This window comes from Plasmodium vivax, chromosome 11 (assembly GCF_000002415.2).
Source record: "Plasmodium vivax chromosome 11, whole genome shotgun sequence".
Classification (NCBI taxonomy): Eukaryota; Apicomplexa; class Aconoidasida; order Haemosporida; family Plasmodiidae; genus Plasmodium; species Plasmodium vivax.
Window position 1 is genome coordinate 486,345 of NC_009916.1, and position 24,420 is coordinate 510,764.

The 24,420-nt window shown below is 43.5% G+C and overlaps 5 protein-coding genes across 5 annotated transcripts; 3 read left to right on the forward strand and 2 right to left on the reverse strand.

The window, feature by feature from the left end:
- Window positions 1–3,997: 3,997 nt before the first annotated feature.
- Window positions 3,998–4,932, reverse strand: PVX_114945 (hypothetical protein, conserved; the record flags this gene model as incomplete). Its single annotated transcript, XM_001616329.1, has 1 exon — window positions 3,998–4,932. The coding sequence occupies exon 1, from the start codon at window positions 4,562–4,564 to the stop codon at window positions 3,998–4,000; it is 567 nt and encodes a 188-aa protein (XP_001616379.1). The 5' UTR covers window positions 4,565–4,932.
- Window positions 4,933–8,218: 3,286 nt separating this feature from the next.
- On the forward strand, window positions 8,219–10,319 carry PVX_114940 (RNA-binding protein, putative; the record flags this gene model as incomplete). The annotated part of the gene is made up of 2 exons (XM_001616328.1): window positions 8,219–9,698; window positions 9,880–10,319. Exons 1-2 carry the CDS (start codon window positions 8,597–8,599, stop codon window positions 10,317–10,319), a joined length of 1,542 nt encoding a protein of 513 aa, XP_001616378.1. The 5' UTR covers window positions 8,219–8,596.
- A 3,037-nt stretch (window positions 10,320–13,356) lies between these two features.
- On the reverse strand, window positions 13,357–16,359 carry PVX_114935 (hypothetical protein, conserved; the record flags this gene model as incomplete). Its single annotated transcript, XM_001616327.1, has 1 exon — window positions 13,357–16,359. The coding sequence occupies one exon, from the start codon at window positions 16,357–16,359 to the stop codon at window positions 13,357–13,359; it is 3,003 nt and encodes a 1,000-aa protein (XP_001616377.1).
- A 544-nt stretch (window positions 16,360–16,903) lies between these two features.
- Window positions 16,904–19,679, forward strand: PVX_114930 (hypothetical protein, conserved; the record flags this gene model as incomplete). The annotated part of the gene is made up of 11 exons (XM_001616326.1): window positions 16,904–17,013; window positions 17,144–17,217; window positions 17,458–17,560; window positions 17,771–17,839; window positions 17,942–18,001; window positions 18,154–18,185; window positions 18,358–18,433; window positions 18,564–18,602; window positions 18,740–18,827; window positions 19,178–19,243; window positions 19,510–19,679. The coding sequence occupies exons 2-11, from the start codon at window positions 17,210–17,212 to the stop codon at window positions 19,677–19,679; spliced, it is 711 nt and encodes a 236-aa protein (XP_001616376.1). The 5' UTR covers window positions 16,904–17,013; window positions 17,144–17,209.
- Window positions 19,680–20,795: 1,116 nt separating this feature from the next.
- On the forward strand, window positions 20,796–24,038 carry PVX_114925 (hypothetical protein, conserved; the record flags this gene model as incomplete). The annotated part of the gene is made up of 1 exon (XM_001616325.1): window positions 20,796–24,038. One exon carries the CDS (start codon window positions 20,796–20,798, stop codon window positions 22,836–22,838), a length of 2,043 nt encoding a protein of 680 aa, XP_001616375.1. The 3' UTR covers window positions 22,839–24,038.
- Window positions 24,039–24,420: the final 382 nt, after the last annotated feature.

Sequence of the window (24,420 nt, forward strand, 5' to 3'; positions counted from 1 at the left end):
CCTCGCTTGGTAATATTGTATGCTACACTGACCAGCTAAACCGCTTCCTACCTGGCAACATATATTACGTGTGGCTAAGCAAAACGCGGCACCAGTTAACTGTACTGCATTTTTCTACCCCTATTTTTACCGTTTTATGGGAATAGAAAAGGCGAAAAAATAAACGCAAAAAATAGTTTACTGCTTTACATTTAAAACATTTTTTTTTGCTTGATACATCGCTAAATATCCCCCGTTTGGGAGCGTCCCCATTTCGGGAATTCAAAAATTGCGTTTTGCGCGATGTGCGTACCGTATGCCCCAGTTATTCGCTAAATTCCGCGTCGACAAAATTACCAATGCGCTAGCTCAGTGGTGAGGAAATTTCACCCCAAAAAAAAAAAAAAAAAATAAATCAAAAAAAGCGTTCACCCTGCTAAGTACACTTCCCCATTTTGTGTACCTCCCTTTTGCGTTAAAAGGGGAAACTGTGCAGGGGAAGTCGCGCAAAAGGAGAACAAATCAAAGATGAAGCGAAATATACTTCCCCGTTTTGACTGCTCCACGCTTCCATCACCGAAAATTGCATATTCTTTACACCTTTTGACACAAAAATTATTTTGCGTAAAACATCTCACACGCGTTACCATCATGCTTCGTTTGACCTAATTTGTATCACGTGTCGCCAGTACACAAATAAAAAAGAGGAATTACAATGCGCGTTAAACATGTCGAGCAGGTGCAGGTAAAGGCCACTTGGTTGTTCGCAAAATTGCGCATACGTTAAATGTACACTGTATAATTGCAAATTTTATCGCAAATACGCACTTTTCGACGAGTGCCAGAATTTTATTTTAATTTGTCCATGCAATGGAAAGACAAAAGGGGATACGAAATAAATGGGGAAAAAAATGAGCTAAAATTTATTTGCATGAAATCGTCGCACCCCTTTGGGGGGGGTGTCAGTTTGTGCATTTTTTCTCCCTGATCGGTGACGCATCTTTGTTTTTTCTTCGCTGTTACGACACGCATAACGCTTAAAATTTTTGTGATTTTTTTTTTCGCGAAATATTTTTTTTTTTTTGATCGACAAGACTAAAATGCTCGCCTGTTTGACTAAACAGAGGAAAAAAACTGTCATCGCGTCGCTTCTTTTTTGTCAAAAAAACACGAAAAATACCCCAAAGGGTGTAAAAAAAAAATGGCGCAACAAAATTTATAACAAGTTAATTACGCACACATTCGTTCACACATGCGCACAAATGAGTGAACAGTTGTATGCACTTTCAATTTGTTCGTATTTTTCTCGCCACCTTTTTTTTTTTTTCCCACCTTCCCCAATATCGGGGGTGCACTAAAACAATATTTATTGCACCACTTCAAATAATCGCGCCAAAAAAATGCATACGAAGACACGCGCGCATGGGGGCTAAAGACATGCCCCTTTTGAAAAAAGCTGTTACGGCAAAAAGGAAAAAAAATGCTCAAAGTTGTAAAAGGAGGCGGGGTCGGAAATGAAGCGCGTAACACCCTTTTGCAACTTGGCAACATGGCAACGTTTCTTTTTTGCAACTTTGCGGCTGCCCTGCCGAAGCCCCCTGGCGCGCGCGGGGCGTGCGGGCATGCAGATCGAATTTTTCCCCACTTGGGGGAGACACCAAAATGTGATGCCGCTACGTAACGGAAAATTGCAGTTGAATTTATTTGCTTAAAATATAATCGATTTTTGCACTCGCTTTTTTTTTTTTTTTTTTTGCTCAGGCTGTGCACCTTCCATTTTGCCACCTCCAAAATGTTTTGTCTTGACGGACGTTTCCAAAGTGCGATATTTATTTTGGAGGCTCTTCTTAACCCCGCCACGCATGGCAAACGCATAAACAAGCAAACTCACACGCCAGTTTCGAACCTTCATTTTGCGCGTGCAAAAATGGAGAGCGGCACGCATTTTTTTTTTAACACTTGTTCACTCTTCGCACAATCCAAGATGATCATTTGTGCCGATTTTCCCCACCACTGTTTAACTAACCAATCGGTTAAACCTTAATTTAATCGCATGGTTGTGCGGAAAATTCCAAGTGTGCACTTTAACTGCAGTTATGTGGCGCCTCTTCGAAGACAGCCACAGGTGAATTCATGCCATTGCGCATATGCATACGTATTCACACACACGGACACTCTGGCAATTGCCAACCCTCGCACTTGAGCGAACATTATTCTCTCATTATGGTATGCCATATTTATTGGGGAGGCAAAAAAAAAAAAAAATAAATAAAATAAAATAAAACGCAGTGCCATTTTCCCCTTCGCACTTTTGTGCTAGTTTGAAAAAAAAGCAAAATGAAAGTATCAAAAAAAAAGGGGGATGTAAAATGGTTAAACGGTGGAATTTTTTCCTTTTTTCTTCGCTCAAATGGCTAATCGTGCGAACTTCGCATTTGATAATCCCACATTATTACTTGCGCGATGGGTGTATATGTTATGTACCAGGCAGGTACGTTTATACACGCGTAAATGAACACATAACGTATGCACTCCCCGTCTCCTACGAAAAGGTTGGAGGGATAAATTCATCGGAACAGGTTTGTCAAGCCATAAAAAGGGTTTCCCTTCACGTACGATGTGTCACATTAGGGGTAAACATAACGTAGTTTTATGAAGGGAGGTAAATCCTGAGCAGTGCTAGGCATGATTTACTGCCAGATATGGGTTCCCCCCGCTTGGCTGAACATTCGTAACCTCCCTCGTTCGTAATAAAGTGCTCAGTAATGACTCGATGTTATGATCATACATACATACAAACTTTTGGTGAAGCGCCGCTGCATGTATCTCTCCCATAATAGCGTGGCAGTGATGGCAAGTACACCCAAGTGTCATTTTTTCTCTTTTCATTTCTCCACCCTATTTGATTATTCCTAACCCTTTTCTGCTCTAAGGGGTGCACGCACGTATGTACGTACACTTGCATGCAAAGAATTACGCAGGGTGAACAATACGAGGTGAAGGAAAAAACTGAGCTAAATTAAATTACGTACGTAGGTAGAGATAGTGCCGGTTTGCCTATCAGCATCAGACTAATCTGCATGTGCATGTACAAGAGGGTTATGCGTATGCGAGTGAGGGGTTCTCTACGGACATACATATGTTGAGCGTAAGCAGTACGGAGCATTTTTTTTTCTTTTTTGTTTACATTTCGGCTAGGTAAAAACATATGCCACTGGAGCTGCTACATTTAACCCAGTGAACCTCTCTCGAATGAGCATAAATCGTGGAGGGGCCTCCAAACGTGTGAACGTACATGGTAGTGCAATGGGGACCCCCCAATTTGCCGTTATTTCGCCGTTATTTCGCGGTGCCTTCTTTATAACCCTTTTTTGTGGCATTATCGAGTCGTCCTTTTGAAGTAGCTTCTTCACAGCGACGTGGGTTTGGGATGCGGCCCCCAAGAGGGAAAAGGGTGAAATGGGGAGAAATCGGGTGAACAAGGGTGAAAACGGGTTGCTTAAAAATGGCGTAGGCATTGGCCTATTTTTTATAACACATGCCCATAGTGCAAAGCGTTATATGCAAAGTGGGTTAGTTTTTTTTTTTTTTTGTTTTGGCTTGGCTGAACAGGTGCGATTATTCCCCCTCGCCAAATATTCGCAAACGGGTGTATGTGTACACCCCTGAGGAAGAATCATACTGAGGGGGCAGAGCAACGTTCTGCCGCAGGCACTCTACGTCGCTTCTACACCCGATGGATGTCGTTTAAAGCGGGCCACGTGGTTTGTCACTACAATTTGCCGTACAGCGTCCAAATGCCGCTTTCTATACCCTCTCGTTCTGTGCAAACAAACTGAGTAGATGACCACTTACTCGATCAATCTGATCAGGCCATTATTGTCTTGACGCTTATTCCTAACACATCCTGGTGAAGGGCTCAATTCGTTCACCCCATCATGAGGGGGGTCTCCCCACCACGGAGCCTCACTCTTTAGCTCCTCTCCTTGTCTTATTTTATCATTAAACGATTGCCTGGTTAGACTACCTTATTTTTACTCCGTTTTTTATGTCTGCCCTTTTTGCGGGCCTTCACAAATAAGCGCGTTTCGTTTAGGGGGGTACCATTTTCTGGCAATAATGCAAAGTCGAAGGTATTTTCAACATATATGCGTTCGGTTTGGTTCGATGGGTTTCTCCCATTTATGCAATTGAAAGTGCTTCCATTAGTGTTAGCATGTTCGCACGTATTTAGCTGTCCCTTCTTATGGCGCTCCCCCTCTTTGCCCTCTTGGCCACTTTCCCGATCGCTGATTAAGAGGACATTTTCCATAACTCTCATGCGGTCAAAATGTTCACAACGTGTCCTCTTTCGACTTAACTTTCGTAATTGTTTTTTTTTATCCCTTTGGCTAGGTCCAACGTTCCGAGTGTGACCCTCCTTAACACTAAAGCTCCCTGCAGTGGTGTAGTACCAGTCGATGACTTTAAGTCTTAAGCTGCTTTTTCCCGCGGTGGAAAATTCTATTTCGCTCTGATCTATTACGTACTTCTCAGGAGTACAGGCGTGTAGGCAATTTGAATAATATTCCCTTATCAAGTCCATGGCAAAACGGAGGTGTGTGTGATTTAGCCCCGTACGTCAACTGTCATGGGTTATGCGTCTCTTTTTTTTTAAAAACTTTTCACCAAAGTGTGATCAAGTGTGTTGTTGCAATGGACCCTTTTGGTAAAATGCGCATTGTGTGGAGGATATGAAGCAGCTTTACATTTTTTTTTTTTATGCTCATAAAAAAAAGGGGTAATACCTGCGAGCAGGCATACACACAAATGCGTATGTGTGTGCGTGTGCATATACATATCAACAGACGTGTGTTTATTCCCCCGCGTGAGGGGAGACCCACTTGGAAGCCCCCCATCCACCCTATTATGTATGCCCTCACATAGCAGTCGTGCATGAGCAATTTTCCCCTCTCGTATTCCTACAAACATGTCCATATGGCTTATCAAATCAACACATCGGTGTAACGAAATGGAGCAAAAAAAAATGTCCACTTATGTTGTGCCATTTTTCCCCTGAAAATGTTAAAAATGTTGTAACTTGCACGGGGATACATCAAAACGATTAAATTTGTTTCTTCCCTGGATATAAAAATGGGACGCTTTGCTAATGCGGCACACGGGGGGTAACAAAACAGATGAAGCGCGGCAACGTTGGGATCCTTTTACACAAACACGTCTTATCAGGCCTGTTTTGTTAATTAGCCATTTTGAGAGGTACACCAGCACAGCCTACGTTGCGCATTTCGCTTAACTTATCATCACCGCTGCTACGATGGGGTGAAAGAATGGCACAAATGTTCAGGCATACTCCTGAAAAAAAGAAATTTAAACCGTTTTTTTTTTTTATCTTTTTTTTTAAGAATTAGCCAAACCTGGCCCCCACCTTTTAAGAACAAAATTGTATCCCGTTTTGCCAACCCATCCAATTATAGGCAAAACCACTTTAGCAAAAAAGAAAAAAAGGACACACCAACGTTGCGATAATACGTGTGCACCTGTTCAGAGAATTTCCGCAAAGGCATTTTCGTTCGCCGTTCTCAACGTGCGTAATTCTTACGAGCCGCGGTTCCCAGTCAACTCTCTTTAACATACACAATTAGCCTTTAATATGCCCTTTCCGCATGGTGCCTAAAAGAGTGGCTCATTCTGTGCGAACATATGCCGAGGTACCTTCGTGTTCAGGTTAGTATGTTCGCCGCTCTTTGTATGCAGTCCATACGTACCCCTTTCCCTTTTGAAAAATTTCAACACATATGGGGAAGAAGTCAAACATGGCAACCAACTTCTCAAACGGGCACGTTGGTTCAAAGAGGCGTATATATATGAAGGGGAACACTCCCCCCCCTTAGCGCATTTCCACAGTGTGTAGGAATTACTTCCACACTATTGCAAAAATATGTGGGGTTAATTCTTCGCCCTATAAACGGCACAGCACGTTAGGACCATTTCACCATCAAGCTAAATGGAGAAATAAAACAGACTTGTGTAAAACTGTTCTACTTGCCGTCTGTTCATATGTGCACATGGTTTTACATATTCCTCTGTGTGCAATATATGGTGGTGTCCCGCGGAATAATCGTGCGATGTTTTAGTGCTCCTCTGAGGGGTGTATATAGGAAAGAGAATCCAATTGTTTAATGGGAGCGACTCACAAATGGGTAGTTCATCTAACTGCGCACAGGGCCCCTATACACACCACGCACAAATGCACATGTGTCGTACTGACGCCTTGCAGTTGATTTAATCGACGAATATGAATTAAGCACAACCAGGAAAAGCGAAAAAAAGGAACCCCACAAAAAAGGAGATCATTCATTTGCCGCAGCAACGGGGATATCATCATGCTATGCCTCAAACGGGGGGGTTTCAAGTCCTGCACAGTGTGATCACGCTGCCGCTATTACGTTGCCGCTCTACCACTTAACCAACACCGCTGTAGTGGCCACACATGAACGGTTTATACTCGGCTACATTTGAAAAAATGCACATGACGCATCCACGTCGCTACTTTTTTTTTTTTTTTTTTTCGCCATAAAGTTGGTACGGCCCCCCTGTGCGTTCCACTTTGCACCATCATTCGTAAATCAAACGGGAGATGCGCAGCATTTGCAAAAATGGTTCAAATGGGTGGATGCGCCCGGTTGGTTAAACGTCCTTTCTCACTTATTCTTAGCTACCCCTTCACCCTTTTTACAAAAACACGCCTGGTGCTGGTATGTAGGTGTGGCAATGTGCACAAGTTTATGCACGCGCATCGTTCAGTGGGCGACGTATATATATAGATATACATGCCTACATCGCGTGCGCGCGAACAGCCTTAAGCTGGATTCCACAGCTCTGCTGCCGTTTGTCAGGGCTGCATAGGAGCGGTTGGCACGTACAAAGGTGCACGCTTGCGTAGATTATGTGCCTGCTTTTGGCAGCTTTATGCCCCCTTTATGTGCCCGCTTTATGGGCATACTTTGCAAGAATACTGCGATAACTGCACATGCACCTTCTTAATGGCCGCGTCACCTGCGAAGGCGGCACCAAAAAAAAAGAAGCGCGGACCGAACTCGTGACCGCGCCCAGGCGTAGCAGCGGCAGGCAGAAAAGGAAAGGACAACTGGTTAAAAGAAAAAATGGAAATCATAAGTACATAATTGCGTACATACTTGTATACAATGTTGCGTACATATTGCATACATGCGTAAAATAAAACGTACATGTAAACATTTATATTGTAAAATGTACCGCGCGCGGAGGCAAAAAAAAGTGCGTTCACCCGAACGAATGGCAACTTTTTCCCCATATTTTTAATTTTTGCCGATCACCCCCGTGCCACACTTAGAATTCTACGCAGTCGGTATGTACTTAAATGTAAAATAGGCCTTTCCAGCAGAACTGCGGGGTGACTGCGGAGTGACTGCGGAGTGAATGCGGCGTGACTGCATCGTTACCGCATTGTGACCGCATCGTGACCGCATCGTGACCGCATCGTGACCGCATCGTGACCGCATCGTGACCGCATCGTGACCGCATCGTGACCGCATCGTGGCCGCAGCGTAACTGCAGCGTAAATGTAGCGTAAATTAGCGTTATAATAACCGAACATATCGCACGTACGCCGCGTAATGCCTGCGAACAATTGGTGCGCAAATATTACCCGAATATTTTACCCCCATATGACTGCGATTTGTGCGCGCTATAAAAATCCAAAAAAATAACTTTAAAAAAGCAGAAGTACACGAAGAGAAACTTTTACCTTTCTGCAAAGCGTCACTTAACAACTGCAAACTTTTTTACTTTGTTTTTTTTTTCCTCATTTTTTCCTCATTTTTTTCTCATTTTTTTCTTCATTTTTTTCTTCATTTTTTTTCTCATTTTTTCCCCCCACCTTCCCCTATTTTTCTATTCATTTTTGTTTCAAACATTTCATCCCCATTTTTTGCGCCAACATTTATGCATATTTTTTGTGCGCTTTTCACCTTTTGTTTTTTTGCCACATTTTGGTACATATATATATATACATATATATATACCCCTTTTTTTTTTTTTTTTTTTACCTTTTTTTTCCCCACCCACGTTATATCCATGCAAACGCGAAACGATAGGGGGTATGATTAAACGTACGCAGTTAAGCCGAAAAATTGCGCAATCGATTGAGAACGTAAAAAAGCAGGCCACATTGTAAAAGAAAAAAAAAAAAAAAAAAAACGGGAATAAAAGGAGCAGAAGAAAAGGGAAAAACGCGAAAAGAGCGAATCAGCAGAGGAAAAAAAAAGAAAAAACATATATTCACACCCAAAAGGAGGAATATCGCGTTTCCTTTTTGAGAGAAAAAAAAAAAAAAGGGGCATCCCCCAAGTTTCGCGGGAAGTGCCATTTACGTCACTTTTGGAAAGTCCAGGGGGAAGAAGTTTGCCCGTTGTGCATACGCAAGTTGGCAAGTCACAGCACAGGCTGCGAACGGAAGCGCGAGCACTGCGCGAGAGGTTAACCAGTTAAGCGGCAAAACAGTTAAGCGGCTGAACAGTCAAACTGCTAATCAGCCAAACCGCTAACCAACCAGAGCAACCACGCGGGGCGCCCCAATATGGATAACAATGAGAACATAGACTCGAACGACAACTCGTCCGACACCAACACGGGGAACTACAACCAGGGGAAGAACGAAAACGTATCGGAGGAAATGGACTTTTGCAAAGAAGACAACGAGTTGGATGGAAACAACAAGGGGTCTAAATCCAAGCAGGATAATTTAGGCAAAACCAAAAACGCTTCGGATAAGGATGACTTAAACATGATGGATTATAGTGACCATCATTTCCCTTGCGACCCAGCGCCACCAGTATCGATCAAGCTTTTTATAGGAAGGGTCCCCAAAACTATGGAGGAGGAACAGCTACGACCCATTTTTGAAGAATTTGGAATTGTAAAAGAAGTGGTAATCATAAGGGATAAAATTACAAACATACACAAATCTAGTGCCTTTGTAAAAATGGCATCCATCTCAGAAGCAGATAATGCCATACGGTCACTTAACAACCAGAGAACTTTAGACCCTCAACTGGGTTCACTCCAAGTAAAGTACGCATCAGGAGAAATTATGAAATTAGGCTTTCCACAAAATATCGAGTCAGGGGTTGATCAGGCAAAGCTGTTCATTGGATCTTTGCCAAAAAGTATCACAGAAGAGAGTGTAAAGGAGATGTTTTCTCCTTATGGTTCTGTAGAAGAGGTATTCATAATGAAAGATAATTCAACTGGCTTAGGAAAAGGATGTTCCTTTGTAAAATTTGCATACAAAGAACAAGCACTTTATGCTATAAACTCTCTAAATGGGAAGAAAACATTAGAAGGATGTGCACGTCCTGTGGAAGTCCGTTTTGCAGAACCCAAATCTGCTAAACAGACACAAATTCCCATGACGCTGCAACCCATGCAGAATGCAGCTCATGGTATGAACTCGCAACCACATGTGACCAGCCCGAACAATATCAATTTTGGGCAAAACTTTGGCGTTAATAATAATTACCCACGACAAGTTGGTGCTTGGAAGGAGTACTACTCGGGAGAGGGAAGGCCCTATTACTACAATGAACAGACGAACACTACGCAGTGGGAAATGCCGAAAGAATTTGAGACCCTCTTTATGGGCAGTACCCCCAATATGCACAATTTGTCTGACTCGTCAGGTAATTTGGAGTGAAGGCTCATCTTTGAGTATTACCGTTTGGTTGTTTTGGGGACGTTCACCATTGGGCATTTCCCCAGTGAGGGGGTTTACCCATTTTGTGCATATCCATTTTGGATTATTTATTTTACTTTATTTTCCCCCCCTTTTTTACGTTCATCCTTCACCCCTTCCCCTTGCAGGCCCCCCAGGAGCGAACTTGTTCATCTTCCACGTGCCTAACGAATGGCACCAAACGGACCTCATCCAGGCCTTTTCCCCCTTTGGCGAACTGCTCTCCGCCAGAATTGCAACCGAAAAGAGTACCGGCCGAAACAGAGGATTCGCATTCGTCTCCTACGAAAGTATTGAAAGTGCCGCGGCGGCAATTTCGCAGATGAACGGATTTATGGCATTAAATAAAAAGTTAAAGGTAACTGTCAAGAAGGGAGAAGAGGAAGAAATGAAAAAGTTCGTCAACCAAAATGGGATCAACTCCTTCCAGCAAATGTCCAGACCGCAGAAAAACATCCCATCGCAGCCCAATGCAGTAGCACAGCCAAACTTCCCGCCACACCAAAATGCGCAGCCACAAAATTTTTTCTACTCCAATAGCAACAGTTATAGGTGTGGGCCTTATTGATGTAAGTGTGTGGACTGGCACTCTCGCCTCCCCCTTTTTTTTTTTTTTTTTTTTTTTTTTCTCTTATAGTTTTACTTAAGAGTCATTTTTAATATATGTCATACGAAAAACGCAAAAAAATTGCATAATCCGAAAAAAGGAAAAAAAAGAGAAAAAAGAAAAAAGAGAAAAATTCGCAAATTATAAAAGCGGAGAAATTAACCCCATGTATAGTAAAATTAACGAAGATAAGAAGGAGGAGAGGGTTGGAGAAAATACAAAAAGACGAGATGAAGACTACGAAGGGAAGGAGGGAAAGGGGCCAAAAGGGAAATATACATACATATGTACATATATGTATGTACATCGCGAAGAGGGGCACACAATGCGGGAAGCAGAGACAACCCCCGCGTGCTGCTCTTGCACTGCGGGATGAACTGCCCCCCCTGCGAATAATACGCACGTACTCAACTGAGTAGCTACGTTTGTCCGTGCCTGCGCACCACAGGTGGGAGCGGACGCAAGCGTGAGTGAAAAATGGAGAGGAAGAACTGAAAGGGAGAACTGAGTGGAAGAATTGAATGGAAGAATTGAATGGAAGAATTGATGCGAAAAACTGATGCGAAAAACTGATGCGAAAAACCGAAAGGAATAACCCTAAGGACGAATTCGAAGAAGAATTCCCAGCTGAGGCGAAATAACGGAGCACAGGAAAGGAGGAAATATAATTTTTTCCCAAAAGAGACCATTTTGTTACGCACCGCACGCGAAGAGACACATATTCAAATTGTGCAAATTGTCATGCAGTGGTCAGGAGCACCACCACGGTGGGAATATACACCACCCCGTGTAAAACCTTTTAAGAATTATACTTTTCACTAGGCAAAGTGGCAAAATATGCGTGGAACCCTTCCGGCATGTGCGTTTACATTTTGACGGAACGGGAGAAGACCCCCTTTCCCCCGTTCCGTTTCGCTTCCTCCTCGGGCGACCCTTCGTGCTCCCGTTCGCCTTCTTTTTTCCCTTCCCATTTTTCTTAACAATTTTTCTTAACCATTTTTCTTTACCATTTTTCTTTACCATTTTTCTCTTGCAATTCACTTGCAATTTGCTTTGCTGTTTGCTTTGCAATTTCCCCTTCCCCTTTTTTAAATAAAAATACATATGTAATATAGAATTATTTTAATATATAATTCCTCTTCCCCTCTCTCTCTCTTTTTTTTTTTTTTCCCCCCCCTCTCCTCCTCCCTCTCTACAATTTTATATTGAGAACATGTTAAAATGAATTACACATTTGCGCAATGGATTTATTACGTCATATATATCCCTATATATATCCCCCTCTCCTGAAGCTTACAATCTGTTTTTTATTTTGTTTGTTCATTCTTTCATGTAAAGAGTAGAATGAGAGTGATGCTGCCGTTGCTGCGGCCGTTGCTATTGCGCTGCTGTCCCCGTTGCTGTCCCGTTGCTATTGCTCTGCTGCCACCGTTGCTATTGCTCTGCTGCCACCGTTGCTATTGCTCTGCTGCCACCGTTGCTGTTCACATGGGTTGGTATACACTTCCAAATTTTAGTCTTTAGTATTATTTTAAATAAAATGCATTTATTGTACGAATACATAATCGCATCCCTCCACACACACCACCCACGTTTCATGCACGTAGTGTACTCGCGCCCTCACGTGTATATAAAATATCCTCTCTATCTATCTCCCAATGCCAATAATGTAAATAGCTCATGCAACGTCAATCCTATGCTGCGTTAATCCACTGCTACGTCAACCCCATGCTGCTGCTCCCCACTCGATGAGCTATTTTTTCTGAAATTTTGTTTTACACCCCAGATGGATAAAGTGCATGCACATTTTTGCCCACACCATTTTGTTGATTTATTTTGCCACGCATAGGAAAAATCATTTCCGCCGTTTGCAAATCATTCGTGGCATTTTCATTTCGTAAAAGTGTCATCTGCGAATGTATTCATTTTTACATTTTTGAAAATGCTGCTTTTGATTTTTCTACAATTTGACGCGCATGTTCCGCTTCCTTCCCCTTATTGATGGTTTTTTTATCCCCACTTTGGAGCCCACCTTATGCATGTCCTGCCCTTGCAATGTACCGCTTTGCATGTGTGTATGTGTGCCATGGGGGGAAGGTATGCAGGCGTGTGTAACTACGTGGGTGAGGAGTACATCCCCCCTCCCCGCGAATTTGTGCATCCACATATGAACACATGTAGAAGTTATATATCTGCACACATACGTGTCTGCATGTGGATGTTCGCCCACTTGGACAACTTTCCCAATTGGGCATTTAAAAAAAAAAAAGGACTATTCAAAAAAATAAGAAAAACGATAATTTTGCCTTTGCCAAATTGTTCACTTGTTATATACTTATTATTTTCCCGACCATTTTTACGGCTCTCCTCCGCATTATTTTTTAACGTGCGGCGTTTTTTTGGCGAAATGGTACGAATACTCCATTTTGGAGGTAAATTTTTGTGCACATTTTTATGCCCATTTTTGTACCTGCGGGTACTGCATCCCTTTGAGGGGCCTTCACGAAGGCCAGGAGGGGGCACCCCCCTCCCCCTCACAGAAAAACCACGCCGTGACAATTTAACCAAATTGTTGACCTTCCCATCGCGAGTGAGAAGAGACTGACGCGCAGCTGTTCTCAGTTTTGTTTTTATCTTTTCATATTCCTTCAATTATGCAGTGTGTTGGAGTAGTTTTATTATGTTACTATGTTGTTATGCTTCTATGTTATTATGTTATTTTTTTTAACTTAATCTGCGCACTGCACAGTGCACACTGCGCGCTGCACACCGCACACCCTTTTGCGAAGCCGCGTTGTTGAGAAGTTCCCCCTCGGATGAACTTTCAAAAAATGAGCACAAATGGGAAAAATGAAAAGCTACGTTAGAGGGTGATTGGGACATTGGAAAATGCAACACACACATGTACGTGTGGGTATGCAAATGGGCAGGTGCGCCCCCGCGTGAGATTCCACTTCCGCATGTGCACCGTCGAAGGCGCCTCTTACACCCCCCCCTCTCAGAGCTTCTTTATAAAAACAAAGTTACTCTGACACTTGATGTCGCTGCTGTCCACCTGGACGTGGACCTGGATGTTGTCATAGAAGCTGAGGGAGAAGAGCACCTCATCATTTTCGCCAATCCTCTGAAAGCGCTTGCGCTTCTCATCGAAGACGAAGCCGTCCTTCCTCTTCAAGTAGCAAATGCCCTCCACGGAGTAGCTCGGTAGAAATATCTGCACCCCGTTTTTCTTCAAATTGGTAATCACTGCATTGGTAATTTGGTTCCCAACTTTTTTAATGTAAAGGTACGAGAAAAATTCAACCGACGCCCGTCCCGCAAATCTGGCGTTTCTATACTTTTCATTTAGTAAAGCAACTTGCTTGTTCAGATAAATAACATCCAGGTATTTGCTGTCCAAATTTTCGACGCCATAAATATGATTAAGAACTCGATGGACCATTATATCTGCGTATCTCCTAATAGGGGATGTAAAAAAAGTGTAAATATCTGCAGCCAATCCGTAGTGCCTCAACATTTCATTATTGTGTACACTATAGCCTGAGATAAACACAGCTTCATTCATACACTTGGTGATCAAAATTTTTAAAATATTGCACAACACCTTGTCCTCCTTCAGATTTATATTATTAATGGAGTGGGATAGCTCCTTAGAAGTGCCATACTTAAAATCGTGAATATTTATTGATTCTAAGTAATCATTTAATTCTTTCAAATGTTCATTTTTTGGTGGAGGATGTCTCCTCAACACGCTAGCTGCTTTGAAGCCTTGATATATTATCCTTGCCACGGACCGGTTAGCCAAAAGCATAAAGGCTTCAATTAGCTTATTCGTGTCGTACGATACATATGGCTTTAAATTTTTCGTCTTAGAAAAATCGTTGGACTCAAATTCGAATAGGACTTCCGAATTGCCTCTCAACTCCAGTGCCCCTTCGTTTAGCCACTTCTCCTTTAAGTGCTTCGCAATGTTGTTGAGTAACCGTAGCGCCTCCGCCGTGGGGGAAGAATCCTCCCCATCGTCAATCAGCTTCTGTGCCTGTTCATACGAAAAGGACTTATTACTTCTGATGATGCACTTACACACGTTTATATCCACAACTTGGTAATTCGCATCAAATGTGAAGATGCAGCTGTAGGTCAGTCTGTCTTGACCTTCTACTAGGGAACACAAATCTGTGGTCAGCAATTTTGGCAGCATTTCAACACGTTGGTTTATTAGATAAACCGTTGTGCACCGTTTGGACGCTTCTAAATCTAATGCACTGTTTTGCTTAACAAAGTAGGACACATCTGCTATGTGCACCCCTACCTCTATAACGTTTTGCCCCTCCATCATTCGCACCGATAACGCATCGTCAATGTCTTCACACCCTGGGGGGTCAATGCTAAACGTTATCACATTTCTAAAATCTCTCCTCTTGGCATATTCCTCCTCTGGGATTGCCCAATCGTTAGGGGGTAGACACTTGTAGGCGCTTTCGCTAAACTCCTTCGTCGATATATTATACTCGTTATAGATCAATTTCGTTTCCGTCTCGATGTCATCACATATGCCTAACACAGATAGGCACCTCCCCAAGGGGTACTTCGAATTGTAGTCCCACTTATCAATCACCACAATTACCCTTTTGTTCTTTAGCTCTTCTCCCATGCTGCTCTTCACTATGATGTATGGCACCTTGTTATTGAACGCTTTGAAAAATAAAATTTTCTTTCTGTGTGCATTTTGCTCCTTTTCATATGCCTTGATCACTCCTCCGTATTCTTTTCTTCCCCTGCTGATGATTCCGACTACCTTTCCGTACACTTTGCCCTTCCTGGCGTTGCTCTTGGGGGGGGTTTCCCCCTCATGCGTCTTCCCCTGATGAAGCTCTCCCTCCTGCTGCTTTCCCCCCTCGTGCGTCTTCCCCTGATGAAGCTCTCCCTCCTGCTGCTTTCCCCCCTCGTGCTGCTCCTCCTCCGGACTGATGACCTCCTCGAAGTAGTCCTCCTCCTCCTGCCCGGAGAGCTCCCCCCCGCCATCCTCCAAAATCTGCACCGCCACCACATCGTTGTGTAGCGCCCTGTTCATACGTTCGGACCCCCGTATAAGAACTTCATCCGTGTCTGTGATTTTCACTAGGGCCATCTTATTAACGCATATGACTTGAAAAATGCCCTTCACAATGAGGTTATCCCTAAGCCTTTGAATCATTTCCTTTTTCTCCAAATGGGGTTCGAACATTCGTTTGGCCTCTGCGATGGGGAACGTATCCTCGTTCGAATCTGCTTGGCCGTTTTCCACCCCTCCCTCCTTGCTATGCTGCTCCTCCATTAGCATGTCTTCTTCAAAATACATTTTTAAAGTGTCCAAGTTGATGGCTCCAAGTGCCTCCTTCTTTTTGTTCCCCTTTCTTAACCCCTTCACATATTCGTACAGGCTAAAACAGGATATATCATTTTTCAGGCAGTCATCTTTTAAAAAATTATTATTACTTACGACGATTAGTTTTAGCCTGGCATTATGTTGCTTCATCCAGATGACTATTTTTATAATTTCTTGAACTTGCTTGGTGGCCAGATCTGTGTTCTCATCCACGTAGGTGAATTTACAGAACTTGTTGGCGAAGACGCTGTACCGCTTGGTACTGCTGGGGTTGCTATCTTCCGTCTCGTAACAAAGCTCGTGTAGCTTTTTGTGAAGAATTTTATTAAAGGTCCTCACATGTTCATAAATCGTCAGGGGGATTAATATGTTATCTACATTGCACTCGTATAGGAAGTCTATGTATTTTACTATGGTGTTTATATCTAAGATGAGAATGTTCCTCTCTGCATCCAGGTACTTTTTTTTGTTTTTATTTTCGCACACGTTGCATCTCTCTACTCCGCAGCTTATGTCGTTTCGCAGATACACCTCCCTCACGATCTTCGTGATTCGGTGGTTCGCGCTGCACTTGTAGAAGCACTTTTGGACGCGCTGGTCGTTTTTCCGGTTTAGGAATTTGAAGCGCTGCATGGTGGGCGGTGAAGCGGTGGTGCGGCTAACCGGACAAGCTGTTAACCGGCCAACCGGCCGATGGCTCACACGGTGACGTGGCGAATGGCCCGCTGAGTACCACGGAGGCCCACCGAGTACCAACTCGAAAATCCCGCCTGGGAACGGCACCTTAACAGGGAGCTACCACGCACGCGCACAACCTGCTGCTGGAGAGCCGCTTCGGGAAAAACGTCGTCATGCAGCAGTAGTCAAAGTGGAGAAGCCGCAGCGGGGAGGAAGAAGAGAAACAGAAACAGGAACAAAAACAAAAGAGTGAGCAGTAAAAAAAATTAGAAGAATAAATAAAAACGCTTAACCGCAATTGCGCCATGTTTGCAACTGAAAAATTGCATTTTCGAAATAACGCCACTCACTTTTGCGCTTCCTACAGTGCGGGAAAAAAAAAAAAAAAAAAAAAAAACACCCTCTGTGTGAACACCTCCCAATGGGGGGGGGATGGAAAAAAAAAAAAAAAAGTTACAATCGACCCACATTTCGTTCCCTCATTTACAAGTCCCACTTAAGGATCCCTATCACATTCATTTGGCTTTTATTTTTCTTAATACTTTTTTTTTTCTCTCCATCTGCGTGAATTTCCCCTTTTTTGCCTAGGCAGTCCAGGGTCCTCTTTTGGTACTCCTCCGCATACATCTTTTTGAAAAGGAAAAAAAAAAAAAAAAAAAAAAAATGCTTACCACTAAAAATTACACATTTTAAGAAAAACTCCATGTGTCATTGGCGCCACATTTATCACACGGAATAGACCCCTCCTTCACCTCCCCCCAATTTAAGCAGAAAAAAAGGAGAAAAAAACGCGGGGAAAAGTAAAATGGACAGGTACGATAAATCGTGGAGGGAATAACGCCATACGAGTTAAAAAGCGCGTACGCGGTGAGAGCAAAGGGCATACATGCCCAGCGAAGTCGCAGCGCAGATAAATCAAAATGACCATTTTGAACAACTCAGGGAGGGTGTTTTTTCGTATCACTAAGTCGGATTAAGATGTCTCTCCATGTTCGTCTTAACTGTAAAGCTTACCGCTCCCCTTAATATTACTCCCCCAAAAAAAACGTGCAGGAAAAAACCCAAAATCCCCCCTTCGTCTTATTTACTCTTTTGTAACTCTGAGCGGGAAAATGTGAAGCAACTTCTACTGGAGAAGTCTGAAAATAAGGCAACGGTAAAGGCTACTCCTTATAAATAATCGTTCGGCATAAAATCGCATCCTGTAGAGGAAGCCATGCGAATGATGCGCGTGCATGTGTGGCCTCCTGCGTCCTCCTGCGTCCTCCTGCGTCCATATTCAATGCAAAATAGAGTGGTGACCCCCATTTTTGCTCCTCTTTTCTCCTCTTTGCTCCCCTTTTACGATTGCTTCCCCCCTGTAAAGATTAGAATAACGGACATTCAGAAGGAACTGAGCAGCAAATGGAAAAGCCTATCGGAGGAGGAGAGAAAGGTTAATCAGGAGAAGGAGTAACACAATAGGAACAAGAAAAAAAAAAAAAAACCCAAAATTCACGTACATTTGCTTTCCCCACTATTTTATACTTTACTCTAGGTGTATGAGGAGCAGGCGCAACTGCTGAAGATAAAGTATAACGAAGAGCTCCTCGATTGGGTAAAATGGATAGAGCTGGGGAGACGTGACAACCCAGCGAAATAGGCCCACGTACCGATAAAGGAGAAGAGAGAGAAAAAAAACACCCAAATTAATAGCTTGCACCCCTTTGCAACTGCTTCATTGCCATTTTCCCCCCTTTAACCGTTCAGCAAAAATCCGGAAACGCAGACGCAGGAGACAGGTTAGCACAAGAGGAAAAGAGATCATTTTGCTCTTCTTTTCACCACCTCGTTATTGGGCCTACATACGCAAAACCGCCTCACTGTAGGGCGAATATGATGCATTATAAGGAGATCTTTTTTATTTTTTTTTTTTTCTTTCATTTCGCATGCCTCCCCACGTACACACCGCAGCGGCATAATTAGCACGTCCAAATTCCCTGTTGTTAAAATTCAGACAATTATGCACCTAAACAGTAACGTCAGGAAGGTACGAAAAAGGAAGCAGCCTCGAAAGGGAGTGCGTCTTCCCAAGCAAAGGACGCTTGTGGCAGCCCCCGAATGTTAGCAAAATGCTATTCACATGGCGGTAACCCTTTTGTGCCTTCTCCTTTTTTCAGATAAACAATGAAGCCATTAATGTTTTCCAAAAGGCCATGGTTAGACCGAATAGCGCAAAAGGGCAGATAAAAAAAATCATTAACATATTTCTGCACGTGCAGAGGCACCTCTCACCATGTGAGTATTTCCCCCCTACATTCTCCCCCACCGTGAATGCTGCATAATGCCCCAACAGATCATGTTCCTAATTGAGCTGGTGAACAAAACCATTGAATTTAAGAATGAGAAGAACACGTCCAAATTTATCACGTCCCTCGACATAAGTTAAAAACGAATGAGCTTCCTTTTCGCTTCGTTTGTAGAACGACGTTTGATTGCCATTTTTGCAATCCCACGGATGAGTGGGTTGTGCGGCTGTGTACACTTCGCGCTCTTGGGAGGCCTGCAAAAAAACCCACCCAACTGTTGCACACCCACTTAACCGCTGCACCCCCCTTCAGTATGGTGTATAAAAAGGGAAGGCATAAAGTATAAATTCCTCGAAGGTCCTAAAAGAAATCACAATTCCGCACCCCCGAATTGTTAAAACGTTTAAAAGCGTATGTATATGTGTATGTATGTATGCCGTTACGCTACACTTTTTTTTTTTTTCCCCCCCCTGCAACGCTTACAGATTGCCTTTACCTACTGAAGGATCAAAGCATAAACACATTCTTCGTTGAGGAGGAAGAAAACGACGGTAATGGTTTAACCAGACAAAAGCGCAAAATTTACTCGTATGCATTTTGCACATTTAGCGCATTTTTTAAGGAACAACGGGAGGGGGGTACACAACGAGAATGATCGCGCCAAAAGGCAGGCTGCTTGCCCTGACGCAAAAGTGGCTCTTCCTCCCTTGTTCTTTTTAACCCCCAAGCGGAGTTCACTCTTATGCCTACCGAAATGTACGCCTCAATTTTTTAACATTGCGCCCTGCGATATGACTCCTTTTTGCCCCTTTCAAAGAATCCCTATTTGACCTCTGCAATGAAGACAAAAAGGAATACAACTACGACGTTGAGGAAAAGAAACTCAGCAAGATGAAACGAAGGGGCCAGGGAAACAGGGCCAGGGAAAAGGCAACAGAAAATAGAAACATATATGCTGACATAACGACGTATTTTAAGAAGGCCTGACGGGAGGGCGCGGTAAACGGAGGAGGTAAAACGGAAGAGGCAAAACAACGGAAATAAAACGGAGGAGGTTAATCTGGGGGGCGCACTTTATGGGGCCCACTTGGTGCAGTCCTCTCCCTACAGGTCACTGCACCCAATTCACTTTGCAATTTGCACAAAATGCGTTTCCTGTCCCCCCGCTAAAAGAAACAACTTGGCGTAAAAGAAAAAGCAGCTCCTCTCACCTTTCGAACGGATCAAACGTTTTCCTGGAAAGGGTTAACCCGCGTTCCGTGTGTCATTTTTAATTAACCGTATTTATTTTTTTTTTTTTTTCCCCACAACAACTCTTTCAAAACAAAGAATGAACGTAAGAGCGCCACTTTTGGAGTGGTAAACAAGTGCATCACTGTGTATAAAAAAAAAGGCGACGATGTGTTCGCCGAAATCGTCGCAAAAAAAAAAAAAAAAAAAACATGTAAACCACTTCAAACATGCAATGTGCCATTTTACTTCCCAAACGCGTGCGGAAAGCGGCTGGCTGACAAATTAAACGCACCGACTGTTATGTAACAGAAAGGCGAACGAAAGGGCCATGTCAGCAGGCGGAACTTCGTCGAAGGGGAACGGCGAAGCCATGCATTGTCCCAGGCGCACACCCCACTGCTGACTCAACGCTACATGTAGATTTCTCCCGCATGTATGACATCGCTAGATTGAAAAGTATATCTTTTTTTTTTTTTTTTTTTGTAACTTTTCACCCTTTGCGATCATTTTGAAGGGAACCAACTCGCAGCTCTGAATTTCCCTCCATCATTAACCGCGCAGTAGGAGAAGCGTCGCAACGCAGAGGGATACCCCCCCCTTCATGTTGTAATGAAGTAGTAAAATAAAAAAAAAAGGACAAGGAATGGGAAAAGAAATAGAAAGAGAAAAACAAAGGATAGCAAATCGTAGCACAGTAGCGACGTGAGGAAGCGCCAATTTGTGTTGAGGCCACTGGGTAGCACTGGGGATCCCCCACAAGTGGTACTTTCCCAAAGTGGTACTTTCCCAAAGTGGTGCTTTCCCAAAGGGGTGCTTTCCCAAAGGGGTGCTTTCCCAAAGTGACGTCTCCCCCCCTGGAGTACCTCCAAAATGCGCGCAAACGAGGGCAAGAAACCCATCGCACTTATAGATGCGGACCACTACATAATAAACTACAGAAGCACCATAACGACGTATGTGCAAAACATCTGCAACAATCTGCTGAAGGGGAATGGGGACTCATCAGATGATGCTAACAACGAGTGGGATGCCAAGAGGAGGGAACGGATCATCTGCGTTTTCATGTTCAGCATGTATCTTAGTAACATCCACAGGAATTTAAACCTGTTCGGTTACTTGCATGACGTGTTGATAAAGTATAGCCAACTGATGGGGAGAAGCAGGGCCAGCCAAGGAGAGACAGAAAGGGGTGAGGACAACAAGGTGGAGAAGCGGCGTCATGAAGAGGCGAATGAAATGACCCTAGGTGGAGAGGCATCTCAACAGATGGAGGAGAGACAGAAACAGACGGTAATGGAACCCCCTGCCGAACAGCATATAGGAAAGGAGGAGGGGAAAGGCCCCACTCGAGATGGGAACCGCGGCGAACCGGGAGACATCTCCCCCTTCATGCACGACCTGATAAAAGACAAAAACTACGTCAACATGGATAACGTGATCGAGTCGAAAATGTGCTTTTTAAATATAAAGAATAAAGGGAAGAATGCGAGGGGGTCTTCTGAATCGTTAAGAGATGCCTTCGGCGCGGAAGGGCACACGTGTGCAACTGAACTGAGCAGCAACTCGAGGATGGGCGGGACGGGTCTGGGCTACGCGGCCAAGGGGAGCGCCACTAGTGACAGCGATGAGGATGCCGCGGGGGAAGCGGAGGAAGCGCAGGAAGCAGAAGACGTGGAAAACCCCATGGAAGGCGTCGCTGATAACTCCGCTGACAACTCCGCTGAGAAGCCCGCCGAGTGCGGCGCGCACCCCGGGGCGGCCGACGAAGCGAGTCTGGAGGACCCGCGAGACGACTCCTTCCACGAATCGCAAGGGAGCACCTACCGCTTCAGCAACTCCTCGCCAGTGTGCCAAGGTCAGAAGCAGTTCCTAATCAACTACAGTAGTGTGCACCTGAAGGTGAAAAATTTCGACAGCCTACTCTGTGTGGAAAATTTTTTAGTGGAACAAAAAAAAAAACAAACAAGCAAAGAAAATTTCTCGAAGGAAGTAGAAAACCTGTACAGAATAATTGTGCTGTCCAAATTACACATAGGAGTCTACACCTTTTTAAACTTTTTAAAAAAAAAAAAATATTTTTTTATATTTTTCAGTTCCAATAAAAAGTTAACACAGACACTATTCAGGTATTTTAAAATTTCAAAGCATTTTAAAAATTGTTACAAAATAATTGACTCATTTGAGGAAATGAAAAAAATTGGAAACGCAGATAAGGATGTGCTCATATTTAGTAATCGTGAATGTTTTGTAAATTCCGCAAAAAGGGAGGGATATTTTAAAGTTGCAGGGGGAAAGAAAAATCCCTCCATGGCAACAAACTGTGATGATGTCAACTGGGATGTGTTAACACAAAAGGAAAATCTCCTTTCAAATACTTCTGACTACATTTCGAATAAATACAACGACGTTGTGTATCCCTTTCTGCGGAATTGCAACTTAACAGAGGACATACTCTCATGGCGCATTTTTTACATTTTTAAAAAATATATGTACATACACGGAACAGTGGTCAAAGGATTTGGAAGAGGCAGTAAATACCTGAACATCCCCACGGCCAACATTTCCTACTCCAATTTAACATCCACCGATATTATGCCTGGCATATACTTTGGCATTTCCAAATTGAAAAAAAAAATTTACAAAACGGTGGTTTCAATTGGCTATAATCCATTCTTTGAAAATAAACACATAACTATAGAGGCCTTTTTATACTACAAAACGAATACCCTATTTTATGATGAGGACATCCATTTGATTATCGTTGGCATTCTTCGAAGCGAAAGCAACTTCTCCTACTTCTCCCACCTCATTCATGCCATCCAGTTCGACTGCGAACTCGCGCGCATCATTCTCAGCAAGCTTCAGGATGACGAGCAGTTTGTCCGCTGCAGGGACTACCTCCAGTCGTTGTAAAGACGTAGCAGCGGTGGGAGCGGTGGAAGCGGGGTAGATGCTGCGCAGATGCTGCGTGCAGGGCGTGCGCCACATCCCAATGTGCAACATCCCTCCCCTTTGCACCACCCTGCTGAAAAAATAACCATCAAACAAATGGGGGATGTAGAAAGAAAAAAGAAAACACTCCAGCGTAGGGCACCCTCCTAACGAGTTCCCAACCCATGTTAGCAAAACAGTCCCATTGGTGTGAACTGGCAAGAAGATGCACAAGCGCTGTTCCTCCACGTGTCCCATTTTTACTATACCACCGTTCCGTAGCTTCAGAGGGGCATTCGCGTGTGCGTAGCGGCATGTGTAAATGGTTTCCATCGCTTCATTTGGTTATACGCCTATTCATCAATTGGTCAATTGGTCAGTTCGTCAATTCGTTTATTTATTTTCCCACCTGTGCAGACCGCTTCTGTCGTCTGCCCCTCAAGGTGTTTAACCGATTTGCCAATTTTGTAAGTCACCGCGTTTTTCTTTCCTTTCCTTTTGTTATTTTATTTTATTTTTTTTTTCTGTAACACTATCCCTGCGTGCGGGCGCACGCGAGATGAACGAATGGAAGCGACTTGGTCGCAAGATAACCGCAAACCTCAACGCACACGTTTATGTATATATATCTATATGCACGTTGTGTGCCCAGCCTATGCCGCACAGCTGGTGCTGCCACCAGCCATGGGCGGGTAAACAGGGCCGCCTTGAAAATGCAAGAGAAAATAAAAGAGGCAATTTCGTGGCCGCCACACACGTAAAGATGGTTGCATTGGGTAAAACATCGAAGATTTGCGGTCAACCCGTTTAGGATTCCTCAAAAGGGATATGCATCAATGCAGCTAGGGCCTCTCCCTTTTATCGTTTTTTTTTCCACCACTCCGACATCGCCATTTTGGAGAATTGGATATCCCCAATTTTGCGCAAAGGGGAGGCAACAAATGGAGCCCCTCTTGGCGCGTATTCGTATATAATATATTTGTTTCGCTAAGTGGAGATTTTTTTTTTTTTCAATTCTCCCACGTTATGCGCACATAATACATAGTAGCACCAAAACGGGGAATCAAAGAAGCAATCTGTTTGTAAACGAAGCTGTTCGCACTTTGTTAGCCACTTTGGAGTTAAAATGATTTCCTTTTTTTTCTGCTCCCCACAGGGTTGTTGCTTACCTACATTTAGCTTGCATTCCATTTTGGAAAAAAAAAAAAAAGTCGTAAATTTACTGGGAACGCTTTGCTGCGCTTCCGCCACCCCCAACTTAAGCGGTTAAATTTGCATCTTTTCAGGCAGCTTTTGTAGGTTTTTTTTTTTATGCCCCCAGTTGGTAATTGAACGCCGAGAAAAAAAAAAAAAAAAAAAAAAAAAGCCACATGTTTGCTTTCCCCCTTGCGGAAATTAAAAAGAACGACGCGTTGTTCGTGAACAGATAAAATTACGCTGCGTTTTCGTTTGCGTTTGAATTTCCTGCTTCTTTGCAGTTTATTTGTTTTTATTTTTCGAAAAAATTGAACCTCCCAAATTAGCCCGTTGTATATGCAGCCGGGGGGAGAAAAGGTCACATCGT